Below are 14,684 nucleotides of genomic sequence, written 5' to 3' on the forward strand. Positions count from 1 at the left end.
TAATATAAAAATTATCATATTATTTTTATGATTTAATAAAAAGTATATTGTAATCAGACTTCAATAGCCATACTTGGGGAAGTAAGCTGCCTATTCCTTCATACCATTAAATATCAGACTTAGATTGTCTTACATACATCATCATGTTGTTAGTAAAACACTAACAAGGACATAATCAAAATCAAATTGTTCGGAAGCTAATGTTAAATCTAGATAGTGGTTGCTAGAGACAATCCAACTAATAAATATGCACCGGAGCTAAAAGTTGAAGCTAGTAATTTTTTACCATGTTACCTAGGATCCTTTTGTTCTCTTGGGATTTAAACATAGTCTTTGCATGCTCGGGAAAACTTCGTCAAATTCCCTTTGCATGGTCCAGCATTCGCTTGATATCCAGAGAACAAGGCTACAATCATGGTGAAGGCGAGGAGCAGGGAACCAAACTTGAACCTTGCCATCTCTCTTGATCTATAACAAAAGCCGATGGTCATTCTTTTCTCTCTACTACTATTTGTAGTTTGGTTCTCTAAATAAGGAGAGTTGAGTTGTATATATAGAGGGCAGCCTTTGGAGGATAGAGGCCATGCATCATGCAAGTTGGTATTAATGACACTTGTATTAAAGTTTATTTGGTCACGAATTTTTTAATCATTCGGATGCCCCATTATTAAAGTTCATCACTCATTACACAACAAATATTAATAGTGTTGGTATTAACATACTCCAGATTCATTGCTTGACGTATAACAAAAATTTAGCTATCGAAACATTCTATTAATTATAATTTATTATCTTATTATGTTACATTTAGGAATATCGGAAAAAAAAGGCTTATGGAGGAGGAGAAAAGCTTTGCAGATGAATGGAGAGGGAAGGACGGCTTGACAAGAAAGAAGAGAGGGATACGGGTGGACGATGCTTCATGTATTTTTTATTTTTATTTTTATCAATTACATGACGGATGAACTTCGTTAGTACAAGGAGATCCCATCCTATACTGGAGGATTTTTGTTCTACTGGAGGTGAAAGATGTGGCATAAATATTTTTGTTCGGATTTGTTTGCACAGAAATCTTATGAGAGCATCTGCATGTAAGCCATTTATCTTTGCATACCGCCTTGTACTGACTCCATTCATTCGCTTAAGTATTTTACCAGGGCAAGTTCTTCTTTGAAAATTATATGAGGATGTCCGCACGTAAAAATCTATGCACAATCTCAGACGCAGCTGTCCCCATATTTACTCACGCAGAAAATCCGTATAGAAATTTTATGAGCATGTCTGTACGTTTTAATCGATGGATCCAGAGATTGAAATCCAAATGCTTATGTACACAGAAATTTATATGCGCACACCTAAAATATTTGCTGTGGGCCCGTAAACGTGTCTTCGTGGCATGCTTTAATTGGTCCGTGTAGCTGACAGCACACCTTGGTTGTGAGTCAAGGGAAGATAAGAGAGCCGAGAGCGGCTCCACTCTTCATCGGCTGAGGGCTCTCTCATGGCCGCTTCCTCTCTCGCTCCCCTCCAAGCTACCGTCTTCTTCCCGGCTCTCAAACCGCGCTCTCTTCTCCCGTCCTCGAAGAAACCATCACGCCCTCGTGTTCGAGCGGCCCGACAACCCCTTTTCTCTCGCCCGATACTCGCGTCGGCCGCAACCATCCAGTCCACCAATGGCGCTGTCTCCGCGCCAGTGGGGAAGCCTTCGGAGGCCACGCCGTACGGAAGGCAGTATTTCCCCTTGGCCGCTGTTGTTGGGCAGGTGAAATGCGACTCTTTTCATTTTGTTCCTATCTTTCGTGAATTTTATTGAATAACTCTCTCGGTTATGTTTCTGATCTTGGGAAGTTTGAGTTTTGGTTTAATGATGATAGTTTCAATGTGGGTTTAGGTGTTATTGGAGTTTCTTCGGAATGAGTTGTTGGAATTTCTAGTTTTCTTGATTTTTTTTTTTCGTTCGTTACAATGTTGAGGGTGTGTTTCTGTTTGACATTTCGGGAATGCCCAAAGATGCTTCCCTTCTGAATACTGTTCTTTTCTTTTTTCCTATGCTTGTTTAACATTATCTTGTGCCCCTTTAATTTAGGGGTTCTGGTCTCGAGAAATTTGGATTTAGTGATAATAGTTTTAATTTGAGTTATGGTCTTCTTCTGCTTCTTCTGGGAATGAACTGTTGAAATTTCTGGTTTTCGTGGTCCATTTCTTTCATTACAACGTTTAGGGTGTGTTTCTGTTTGGTCTTTCAGGAATGCCCAAAAATGCCTCCTTTGTAAATGCCACTCCTTTTCCCCTTATCTTTCTTGAATATGGTTCTGTGCCCTTTTATTTTTTTTAAAAGGTGTTTGGAAGTCTGATTTGGATATAATGAGGTTAGTTTTGATGTGGATTGTGTTGGAGCGAATTGTAGGAATTTCTTGTTTTCTTGGTTTGATTTCTTTCTTCTTTCTTTTGTTGCAATGTTCATTGTGTGTTTGTGTTTGGTCTTACAATGTTTCTATTCGCTAATGGAGCCCTCTCGTAACACTACCATGGCTGGTCCCAAGCTCAGATGGGAAAGGTGGAGGGTTGATATCTGGCTGATCTCCAGTCATACAAACATGCCAAGCTATGATGAAATGGATCTAAATTTTATATGCATGAAAGTCAGGATGTCTCCTGTTGTGATAGGTTCCTGTAGTTGGTTTATGGTTGTTCCATTATGGTGGTGTTCTTGATGGTACTCCCATATTAGAGTTCCTATACACATTCCTGTTTCCGTTTTTAGGATGTTTGCTGCATTATTGGAGCTAAGGTTGTTATTTGTGCTTGTGCTTGTTCTTCGTGGCATAGGATGCAATAAAAACAGCTTTGTTGCTTGGGGCTATTGATTGTAAGATTGGAGGAATTGCCATCTCGGGTAAGCGTGGAACAGCAAAGACAGTGATGGCGCGTGGTTTGCATGCCATGCTTCCACCTATTGAAGCAGTGGCAGGTTCAATAGCAAATGCGGATCCCAACTGCCCAGAAGAGTAAGGTCACCAAATGCTTTGTTCTATTTTGTGCTGTAAATGTTAGTTCACTATAAGGCCCCATCTAAATTCATTTAGAGCCTCTGTACTGAATTCTATACTGCATGGATGTGAGATTGTCCTACCAGTACTGTTCTAAAATCAAAATGGTTAACTTTATTGCCTGTTAAAATGATAAAGCTATGTGTATGACTCTGAAACTTAGAAGGATGCTTGCTCCATTGAATATAATCTTACTGTTGATTTTGTTAAGGTGCTTGTCAACTTGTAATAAGGACTGCTTATTTAATATTCAGAAACACCATCATTTCTTATAAGTTTGAACATAGTGCATGTAGTAGATAAATTCAAATTACTTTGTAACATCATCATTTTGATCAAAGTGTTGTATTTTGCACCAATGGAACAACAATCCTTGATTAAATCTTACATCTATTAGGGTTCAAAGGGTTCTTTTTATTACAATGTTTTTGTAGGTATAAGCCTTATATAAAAAAATAAATAGGACATGCAAACTATTTTTCCGCATATTTTGATGAATTTTCTTTGTTATAACTTATGATAGAACTTTTCTTAATTTCAGTTGAATGTCCTTTAATCTGTTTAATGAATATAAAACTCTATTGAAATAGTTGCTTCTAGTCATTGGTAGATATGTTCTGAATATGTCTAGGATAGCCATTATGATATCATGTGGACCTACATGGTGGTGTATGCTTAGTCCAATGTTGGTGTGCATTGGGGATGTCTTGGGTACATAAGCAGGGCTAAGAACCCTAGTTAATAACCTTCTGGGTAGTCCTTTTTGGTTGAGATTTTCGGTTGTTACAAATGGTATCAGATCTAACCATCCATAGCCTATATAGCTAGGGGACATTGCAATATGGGCCCTTTTGGAGCTAAACACAAGCTGGTCATGGTGATTGGACCCTTCTTGGCAAGGACACTATGGCTTAAATAGGGAGGGGCAATGTGTGAGGATTTGCGTGGGGCATGTGTTTAGTCCCAAATATGGTGTGTGTTGGGAGTCTGAGGTACTTAAGTAGGCTAACCTTTTGGCTTCTGAGTGAGGTCTTGGGTCGTTACATATTGTTTCAAATTTTGTAGTGTGGTTAATTCCTGTGTATGCCTGTTTTTAGTCCTTCAATATGTTGTAGAAAAGTATATTGATATTGATAAAATTTCATCTATTACTCTATCCCAAGGCCTGTCGAATCGGGTCGAACCATCCGGTTTAGGCAGTACCGAACTGATTCGGTGTGAATCCAGGTCAATTTGCCATTTCAATTCGGTTTCAGCCCGTAGAGCTGACCTGGTGCGAAACCGACTCGATTCACCATTTCAATAGGGGTCGGAACCGCAAAGGGACGAATCGGCCGGTTCGATGCCGATTCTGTGCGAATTGGTCGGTTCGCACCGAGTCAACTCAGTTTCGAACCTGATTGACTGTGGGCACTGTGGCATTATTGCCCTAGCCGTATCGGTTCCGATTCAGTACTGAATCAGTACCGAACCGTATAGACCGCCGACTGGTATGGGTCCTGGTACCGGTTCGGCAGTCCTTGCTCTGCCCTTTAATCCATCAAATTCTTGCAACTAATGTTTCTTTCAAATGCTGTGAAACTGTCAGAATTGAATAATGGTAAGTTTTAAGAAGAATGTTGTTTACATTGTTATTGTATTTTACTCTGCCAAAAGATCCTAATAATTGTAGGGAGTTTAGTCAACTAATTCAAGCTTTGTTGCACATAGCTTGCTAAACATTTTTCTACTTTTATTTTTAATTGCCAACTGATTTGTAGACATATTTTAGGTGGGAAGACGGTCTAGCTGATCGAGTTGAATATGATGCTGCTGGTAATGTCAAGATAGAGATTGTCAAGACACCTTTTGTGCAGGTCTTGTCTGTTACACAAAATTTAACATCATCAATAGTATTTCCTTTACCTCAAGTTTATAGTGATGCCAATTATAAAATTGTCACAGATTCCACTTGGTGTCACAGAAGATAGGCTAATAGGATCTGTTGATGTTGAGGAATCTGTGAAATCAGGAACAACTGTTTTTCAGCCAGGCCTCCTTGCGGAAGCCCATAGAGGTGTTCTATATGTTGATGAGATAAACCTTTTGGATGAGAGTATTAGCAATCTGCTGCTAAATGTTCTGACTGATGGAGTTAACGCTGTGGAAAGAGAAGGAATAAGCTTTCGCCATCCATGCAAGCCTCTTCTCATTGCTACCTATAACCCAGAGGAAGGATCTGTACGCGAACACTTACTCGATCGTATTGCAATAAATCTAAGGTACTAAAAACCTCCTTGGAATATTTGCATGCTAAACTTATAGCTGAGTGTTATCAGTCAGTGGCCTTGATATCTTCAAATTTAGAAGTGGTCATATAACTAGTAACTATCTCCCTCACATGATAGGAGAAATACAGTGTCCTCGTTCTATCTCACATTCTCAAGATAGTTCTTAGTCTTGACCTTATTAGTCTTACTTCTAAGAGCTCTGTTTCTGCAGTGCAGATCTTCCAATGAGTTGTGATGACCGGGTTGCAGCTGTTGGCATTGCGACACGGTTTCAGGAGTCAAGCAAGGAGATTTTCAAAATGGTAGAAGAAGAAACTGAATTTGCAAAGACTCAGGTACTATTTGAAATATGCTAGCCGAGGTTGGCTCTTAGATATAATAGACAAGCGAGGATGTGGTCATATGAAATAACTTTATGAATCATATAATATGACTTGCATAAGAATATGATTTTTTTAATCCAAGTTTACCATTAAAGCATTCCATATGTTATCATCATATCCATCATCATGACATCACCATCCAAGCGTTTTCCCTTCAAATATGGGGTTTGGCTATGGATCAGCATTCTTAGTTGGGAAGGCTCCATGATCCGATTAAGAGGATTCTATAATCGGTGAGCCTGAGATCAACCCTCTAAAAACGGGTGCTGAATGCCTAGGCAAGACAAATTCAGGGAAGAGAGGGGCCTACCATGAAACCTATATGGCCAGTTCTTAAGTAGGGATATCTACCATATGGTCACAGTTAAACTCCTGCAATCAAGGAGCAACCCTCTGAACATTCGTCAGACTACAAATAGACTAGAAAAAACAGTAAGATTATAACTTTCTGTACTGCTATTTTTCTAAAGTTGAATTTATGCAGTAAACTTTATCCTCTCAGAATCATAAGAGTCATTGCATTCGAACTCTTTGGTATCATTAATATGATTTCAGCACCTTAAATGCTCTTCCCTATTGTTAGAACATCTCCAGTGACTTGAGACTAGTGCATAGAATTTTCTTTTTTTATTCTTGGAAGTTGGAACAATATTGAACTATCACGGGCATCAAATTCTCTGTTAGCAGCAAATCACTGCAACCACATACAACTAGTTTCAATTGAGTTTGGTTATAGAGATTTATTTGATTAGATTGAAATTATTGTCCTTTTCAACATTATGAGAAATGCATCAAGATTTTGTGGTAATTTGAATAAAGATTATGGAAGTGCAAAGCATAATCACATCAATAGATAGTCCATATATGTATATGTATATGTATATATATCTGAGCTTATTGAGTGTGAGCACCAAAACAGTAAGAATGTTATAAATTGATGAATGTTAAGTAAAATGAGATCAAAATACATAAAAGGGACAGTGAAAAAAACATGTAAATGCCTGCAGCACTATCAAGCAAATTCATGGTATGTTGCATACGGAGAGTTTGCTTATTTAAAGAAACACAGGATAATGCTGGAATTTATGACCAAGTCCACCATCTAGAGCCCATAAAGTAGATAAGAAAAGAAGAACCAGTGGATAGAGTAGTCCATCATTTAGTCAATTCATGAGTGCAGGGATAATTTGAAAAATTTAAGGAGCGGTTTCACTATTGATGTTGACCAGTCATTGTGATTTTTAACTCTTCTAGTCACAACCTGGTAACGAGTCATGGACACCCTGAACAAAACCAGTTGGTGCATGCATAAGCAGTGATATCTTTCCTTAATATGGTTTTTAATTAGATTCAATTATTGGAAAAAATATGCTTGGTTGCCGGGTTATTCAACTAGATTACTTTCTGTTTTTAAGACTTCTAAAACAAATCAAAGATGCTTGCAAATAACTGACATAAAGGCTATAGGAAGCCCTACGACTAGCCAATAGTTTTTCCTTAAGTCAGAAATGTTCAACCTCTTCCCCTCTTTCTAATCTGATTTTCCTCCTCTCTTTTTATCTCTCTTCTTAAAAGTTCTTTTGTTGTTCTCCTATCTGCTCCCATATCCTGGACCCTAATATAATTATCTGCTGCTCATTATTTTCTGATCCTATTGTAAGTCTCTGATGCTTACGACTTACAAGATACAGGGAATCTATCTTGTAATGGAAATGCTGCCTCTAAACGGTTAATCTGCCTGCCATGGGAAGGGGTGGTAACTAGTGTAGTTGCTTAAGTCTTTATAGGTTGCTACCAAGGACCGGGGCTCGAGCCCTGCCCTCATCTCGATTTCATCTGGGATTTCCCTGTTATAACATGGCTGGATTTCTCTGTCTGCCATGAGATCAAGAAGCAAAGTAAAAGTTGATGCTGCTTATCTGTAGAACAGTTAAAACTTAAAAGAAAATAGACTATCACATGTTGAAGTCATAGTATCAAAATTTTTGACATATTACTGAAGGCCAAGGGTTCAATAATAAGTGTCATTCCAAGCTTGGATGCCAATCCATGTATAAAATAAGAAGTTCTAAACTTCATGTTCCTTATTGAGATTCTTGCCAATTTGCCTCTATGAGAAACGTACAGGTCCTATTGGTTATGTAGTTATATATCTGAACCTTATTTCTAACAGTATACTTGTCATATCTTACTAGAGAGCATGTATTAGTGACTGACTGCCCTAAGGATTTTGATAATGTAATTACCACCATAATAGTCCTGCTAATCAAATAAAAGCTGCAAAAATATGCCATCAGTAACCTAGTTCTCATTTTGATTCCTATATTCTCTTTATTTTCCTTTCTATCTCCATTGATCTTCTTTTTGTATAATTAAAATCTTATAGAAATTCTGCTAGATATGGATAGAGGGCCATTTGTAATAGATTATTTCTCTTCTAAAAACTGGCGTTCATTCTAAAATATCTTTGCTGGATCTTGAATAACAACAATTATCATTGATTTTCAAAAATGAGAATTGTCCTGCCATCTTCCTTCTTCAATCAAACCTTTTATTGGTATGCTTGATTTTTTCTAATGGTTTATCCTTGGTTTTGTGTATCTAATTGACAACCACCTAGCTCGATTTCTCTACTCACAAACTGGTCTTCTAGGCTATGTTGGATGGACTTGTTTATGAGCATCAGGTGCATGTATGAGTATAATGTCCGATCCAAGGGTTAAAGTATGTTAACGATAGCTATAATAGTACCTTACCAATATGGTACAGTATGCCTTTTGGTGCTAGCACCACAAAAATGAGGTTCCAGTCAAGGTTCGCCGTACCGGTACCGAACCCCGTACCGGTGCCGCACTAGTATAGGCGTACCGAGTGTCGGTATGGTACCGTACGCTCGGTACCGACCGTACCGACATTGGTGTACCGATACCGGTACCCATCGGTACGGGTACGGTACGCTCGGTACCGACCGGTACCGACCGGTACAGCGAACCTTGGTTCCAGTACTAGAATCTTACCAGCATGGCTGACAAAGACCAGTTCGTACTGGTGCTTAGATCCTTGGTTGAAACCATCTATTAAGGAACTTTTCTTGCTGACCAACATTTAAGGGTCAAATGCATACCGTACCCATTTCTAAGTATCAAATGCTGGGATTTGGGGTGAGCCAAAGGGTCAAAGGGTCCAATGGACCTCTCTTTTGGGTCCCTTTCTTTCCAAAGTTCCGTTTCTCAGTAACTTGGCACTAAGTCTTCAAGGGTTAATGTCTCTTTGATAGCTAGTCAGAGAAAATCTGCTCAATCCTCTTGTAGAGCTTTTGTGATTTAGGGTTGTGTTTCGTAGCTGCCCCATAAACTGGAAAAAGATGCGTGATGATTTGAATATCTTAACAATTCTAATTAGACCTAAGTCCTGCATTGCATGTTGTCTGTGATGAATCCACCTGACATGTTGTCCGTAGGAAACTAATTTACTTGCTATTTCACTCATGCGATGCTTGATGCTTTTTTGCCAAAAGCTGCATTGATCAATTACTGAAGCTTAAAAAATGAGCCAAGTCATTGATTTATTGCTTTTGTAATAAGTTTTTGTAGTTGTTGTAGTACAATGCTTGTGTTAAAATGTAAATTAAGTAAAAAACTATGCTCTCATATTCCACTTGGCCTATTTCAATTGAGTAAATAATATACTTGGGTATTGAAGGGCTGAACTTCACAATCTTTGGCAATGCAGATCGTTTTGGCTAGAGAGTATCTCAAAGATGTAACCATCAGCAGAGAGCAACTGAAATACCTAGTCATGGAATCACTGCGAGGTGGTTGTCAGGTTCATACATGGAACTCTAAATTTAGCACTGAATTTTATTTTCAGTACCACCTATTACCTTTTGTTGGCCTTTCTATTCTTATGCATTAAATCCTTATATCTCAGTGACTCATGTTGTTCTCTATTCTAGTTTTTATACATATGTATGTACATGCATATGTATCCTTAAGTGAAGCTAAAAAAATCTCTCTTCTTGGATACATATCTGTATTTAAACAGCTTTGCTGTTCTTCACCAAGATTTTCTTTGCATGGTGATATCTTCTTTAATGATACCTACCAGACTACTAAAACCATGATGTATGTCTCTTTAAGCATTACAAGGAGCCATAGGTGCAGGTGGGTGACAAATCCCAGTAATGAAAGTTGTTTTTTTCCTTCAATATGGTGTATACACAATAATATTTTGCACTCAAACCAAGATAGATTTCTTTGTCGTTACTTTTATTTACAAACTTCTTATACTCTTCAGTGGACATATTTTGCATTAGCTACAGATTACAACATTTCGTCATTCTAGTCAAGTTTGGCTGTGAATATGCATATGGCTTGACTCTTCCTACTATGGAGTATTTTTTCATCTGAATAAGCACACATGCTTGAATCTTGAATTTTGCATATGTTTCATTTCCTAAAGTAGAACAGCATAAACTTGTAAATTTATGTGCTTATTGCATAAGATGCAAAATGTATGCTACTGTAAAATGTATGTGGTTAGTTCTTCCTTCTGAAAAATGATGACTATCTGCAGGGACATAGAGCTGAGTTATATGCTGCTCGAGTGGCAAAATGCCTAGCTGCTTTGGAGGGACGTGAAGAAGTCAATGTGGATGACCTTAAGAAAGCTGTTGAGTATCTTTCTAGTGTCCATTATGTCAAAACTAATGTCGGAACTTGAAAGAAATATCCATTTGACCTATAATTGTTTTTCATAGTATCCACATTTATAGAAGTGATAGAGAGCTTCAAGTAAAAATGGTTCACCTACATCCAAGTCTTGTTGTTATGATGACTTATGTCTGATTTTGATTTGTTTTCCTTTGCATCAAGGGATTATGGACAAGCATACCCTCTCACATTCTTGATTCCTTTATTATCAAAATTGGTAAACAATACCAATCATTTTATATCTTGCGTGCAAAAGCTATTATGATTAAATTCTACCGGTAGCCATGTCAGGCCATTGATAAGTGCATCACCTTCCATTGATACTTTCTAGCATTTTTCTCATGATTATCTGCATAATTTTGATCCTATAATGATGCATTGCTTTAGAGTAAAGCCCATATATACAAATTTTGATATATTGCAAGATAAATTATGTTCTGTTCATACAGTAAACAAAGTCGATAACATTTCTAACAATGTTACTTATTTATGTGAACGAGCTTAAGCTTTAATGGTGCAATGCTTCAGAGTAGGACACTATGGCTATTCTATAACTGTGGATGATTTCAGTCCTTTTTGTTATTTCTAATTATAGGAAGGGAATATTTTACTGGTGCAGCGGCAAATTTGATGCCGATGCACATTTTCATGAGCTTTGTCACATTCATTTCCTCTTTTGAAAGGGAGCTAATCATGAAAATTATATAATTGTCTTCAGAAACACCTTATTAAAGTATTATGGAAAGCTTAAAGCAAGGTTTGCCAAACTAAGCCGAACCGCCCGGTTCAGGCAGTACCGAGCCGACCCGGTGCGAAATTGGGTCAGTTCGCCACTTCAATTCGGTTCTGGCCCGGTTCGCCATTTCAATTTGGTTCTGGCCTGTAGGGGCCGGAACCGTAAAAGGACCGGCCGGAACTAGTCCTTTTCAGGCCGGAACCGGCCGGTTCGATGCCGACTCGGTGCGAACCGGTTGGTTCGCACCGAGTCAACCCGGTTTCGAACCGGGTTGATTGGGGCATTGTGGCATTATTGCCTAGCCGTACTGGTTCCGATTCGGTACCGAACCGTACCGACTGTCGACCGATACCAGTTCGGCGGTCCTTGGCTTAAAACAATGAAAAGGTGGGATAATGGACAGCAGAACTCATAAAGTGCTCGCTTCAGGAACTTGCTATGAAGCATAGTATAGATGCTCTATCCTGGCTAAAAGGTCTTTCAAGAATTTTGACTGCATTTCTTTAGGTAGAAGAAAGATGGGTATTATTCTTAACAACTTACAGATGTGAATTCTGTTGAACATTTTTGATGACCGAAAATTTTCTGTTTTGCTGTGATTTCTCCATGGGATTCTGTCCCAAAGTGTCTCTGAATATACTTTGTGTCTTATAGATGAATGTAGTTTACTATATCAAACAATGATATCTTTCCGTTTTATCTTGACTATTTTCATGTCTAGTGGTATTAGGCTCCTATTTATTAGGAGATCACCAAATATAGAAACATGAAGTACTTGTTAAGGTTGCAGCAGCCCAGAGTATGTATATATGCATGGAATGCGATCACCTCTTGATGAGTACTGGCAGGAAAGAACAAGTGATTGAATTAAGCATATAGTACATACACTCTAGCTACTGGAACCATGGAGAATGCTCCATGGCTGCAATGAAGATCTCCTTATTTGCCAACTGCCTTGTACTGTTCCTTGGAAGGCCTCTTTCCGGGAATCTGGCAGCAATCCTAAGGGTTAACAAAAGATGGAAAATAGCTTGAAGCATTAATTACCTTTGATGGACCATCTCTTGGTCCTTTAAGCTGACCCCCATATATATGGAATAAGCATGGTTAGGTGTCAGCTTCTTCTTGACACAATTTTAAGTTGGGTTAGAGGTTGTTCACAAATGTTTAGATTTGGATGGATTCATAAAATTGTAGAGGGGGACAGATGGCTCATTTCTTGGATCAGATTTTTGATTGTAAGATTCCTTCAATTTCTTAAAAAAAATAAAAGATAATAAAATGAATATTGAAGCATGGCTTGGTTGTAAATTAGATGACAAAATATAAAAATATTATCTGGCATAAACATAAGAAAGTTTAGTCTCGACTACCATATGCCCATTTATAGCTTGTCCAATAGAACATGAAGTTATGTCTAGTTGTTCAACATTTTATATACTGGCATACAAGTCTTTATGATATCTTAACATGGCAGAAATGGTATGATTACACAAACTCATTAAGAAATAAAGGTTAACTATATTTCCATAGGATTCAATATTTAGAACCTCCTCCTTTTTCCTCTGATTAAAAGAAAATAAATTTTCTTCTTCATATTATAGTCAAACTTTACAAGGTATCATAAGTATGAGTTTTATGCTCGTTTAAATTTGCATGAAAAGATGTCTTTAACTTTTAGGTTGTTGGATTCCTGACTTTCTTCTTTCTTTATTCTTAGAATTTAAATCCCAAACAGGGTTGGTACTCTTATAACATTCTAAATGTCAAATGAATTATAAAATATTGGATATTTCCAACATGATCTAGTATGTGAACAAACTACTTGGATTGCACAATCTAATGAATCATAAAATCAATTATACGGATGTTGATCTGAGTAACTATTTGGTCCTTTTTCAGGGATATGGTCCAGATTGTTTAGGTTTCTTTCAATCAGTTATTGATTATGGGCCATGAGGTCCTGAAAATAAAGTTGTTTAGATACAGAATATTTTTTTATTTTTCAATTACAGATAATGATTGCACCAGATATTATAAGTGAAGGCCTTATTTCCCGAGATATTGTACAAAAATGTCAATTGGCAGCATGCTGTAATCATATTTGAGTGTTCTGGGGAAAAATTGGTTGATAAGGATATGAAATCTGCTTTAGATTAGATGATCTGGTGTTGGTGCATTGTCAACTTTCTTATTGTAATTCTGAGCAGTCCCCAGTATCCATCACTTCATTTTGTTTCAAGAAGTGTGATTCATAGGGTTTTGAGTCCTGAGATTGCTTTATAATAATTGTCTCATTTGCATCTAAGAAGATCATTTTAGTACTCAAACAATTGGTTCTTTGGTTTATTTCCTATACTGTTTCAGTTTTACCTATAATTGAAGTTGCTACGCTTTGGACCACCGATTTAAATGTATTTTTGATAAGCACTTTACTCCTGGTAAGGTAGCATTATAAATTTTCAATGAAAAGATCACATGCTTACCTTTTGCAGGTAGAGCTAGTTGTTTTACCCCGGTCAACTGTCAATGAAAACTCACAAGAACAGAAAAATCAGCCACCTCCACCACCGCCACCGCCACCACAAAGTCAAGACTCTGCAGAGGATCAAAATGAGGAAGAAGATCAAGAGGTGTACAAAACACTTTAAACATCTATGTTTTAAAATCTGTCTTTTCTGGTTTACTGGGTAGTAATATTATGTAAGAACAAGAGGGTTCTTGCCATCTGGTCAATTTTATTACCATGCATATGCCTTTCCAAGATATTAGAAATTTGTAGAAAATTTAAAAGCTTTTCCTTTGTGAACAGGAGGACAATGACCAAGAAAATGAAGAACAGGAGCAGCAAATACCTGATGAGTTTATCTTTGATGCTGAAGGTGGGATAGTAGATGAGAAGCTCCTATTCTTTGCACAGCAAGCACAGAGACGGCGGGGGAAAGCTGGGCGAGCCAAGAATGTTATATTCTCAGAAGATAGAGGAAGATATATAAAGCCCATGCTTCCGAAGGTTTCTCTATTTCTGCTGTAGAGCTTACCTAATGGTTATCAATTTCACTTATCTGCATCTTGGGTAGTTGATTTTATTTCTGTTGGCTGGCCCTATGGAAGTTGTTACTGTTAGGTCTAACGTGTCATGAAGATTCTATCATGTACAGTATAATCTTTTTTTCCATCTTTTGTTTAATAAAAGAAGCTTTAATTAGCTAATATGTTTGCTTGCTTTTGTCTAGATATTCAAATATTTGCTTTGCTTACTTCTCCATAGCATGGTGCCTTGGTTTTCAAATAGGTTCTGACACAGTAAAATGGTAAACTTATGCAGGGTCCTGTAAAGAGACTGGCTGTTGATGCAACACTAAGAGCAGCTGCTCCATATCAAAAACTGCGAAGGGAGAAAGACGTTAACAAGACAAGAAAAGTTTTTGTAGAGAAAACTGATATGAGAGCAAAAAGAATGGCCCGGAAAGCAGGTGCCCTGGTATGTTAGTATGCATTAAATTAACTTCTACCATTTTCTTCCTGTTCCT

The 14,684-nt window shown here is 37.7% G+C and overlaps 1 protein-coding gene across 1 annotated transcript in view; it reads left to right on the top strand.

Annotated features, from left to right (window-relative positions):
- The first annotated feature begins 1,456 nt into the window (after nucleotides 1-1,456).
- ALB1 (ALBINA 1) overlaps nucleotides 1,457-14,684 on the top strand; it is a 29,405-nt gene continuing 16,177 nt past the window's right edge. Inside the window, exons 1-10 of the mRNA XM_008808350.4 lie at nucleotides 1,457-1,762; nucleotides 2,830-3,008; nucleotides 4,822-4,906; nucleotides 4,995-5,311; nucleotides 5,532-5,655; nucleotides 9,436-9,528; nucleotides 10,279-10,374; nucleotides 13,647-13,784; nucleotides 13,964-14,164; nucleotides 14,480-14,635. Coding sequence (XP_008806572.1) covers nucleotides 1,502-1,762; nucleotides 2,830-3,008; nucleotides 4,822-4,906; nucleotides 4,995-5,311; nucleotides 5,532-5,655; nucleotides 9,436-9,528; nucleotides 10,279-10,374; nucleotides 13,647-13,784; nucleotides 13,964-14,164; nucleotides 14,480-14,635 — 1,650 coding nt within the window. The 5' untranslated portion in view covers nucleotides 1,457-1,501. The remainder of the gene's footprint in view (nucleotides 1,763-2,829; nucleotides 3,009-4,821; nucleotides 4,907-4,994; nucleotides 5,312-5,531; nucleotides 5,656-9,435; nucleotides 9,529-10,278; nucleotides 10,375-13,646; nucleotides 13,785-13,963; nucleotides 14,165-14,479; nucleotides 14,636-14,684) is intronic.

This window comes from Phoenix dactylifera, chromosome 8 (assembly GCF_051530095.1).
Source record: "Phoenix dactylifera cultivar Ajwa chromosome 8, Ajwa_hap1_PhDact_Kaust_v1.1, whole genome shotgun sequence".
NCBI classification, from domain to species: Eukaryota; Viridiplantae; Streptophyta; class Magnoliopsida; order Arecales; family Arecaceae; genus Phoenix; species Phoenix dactylifera.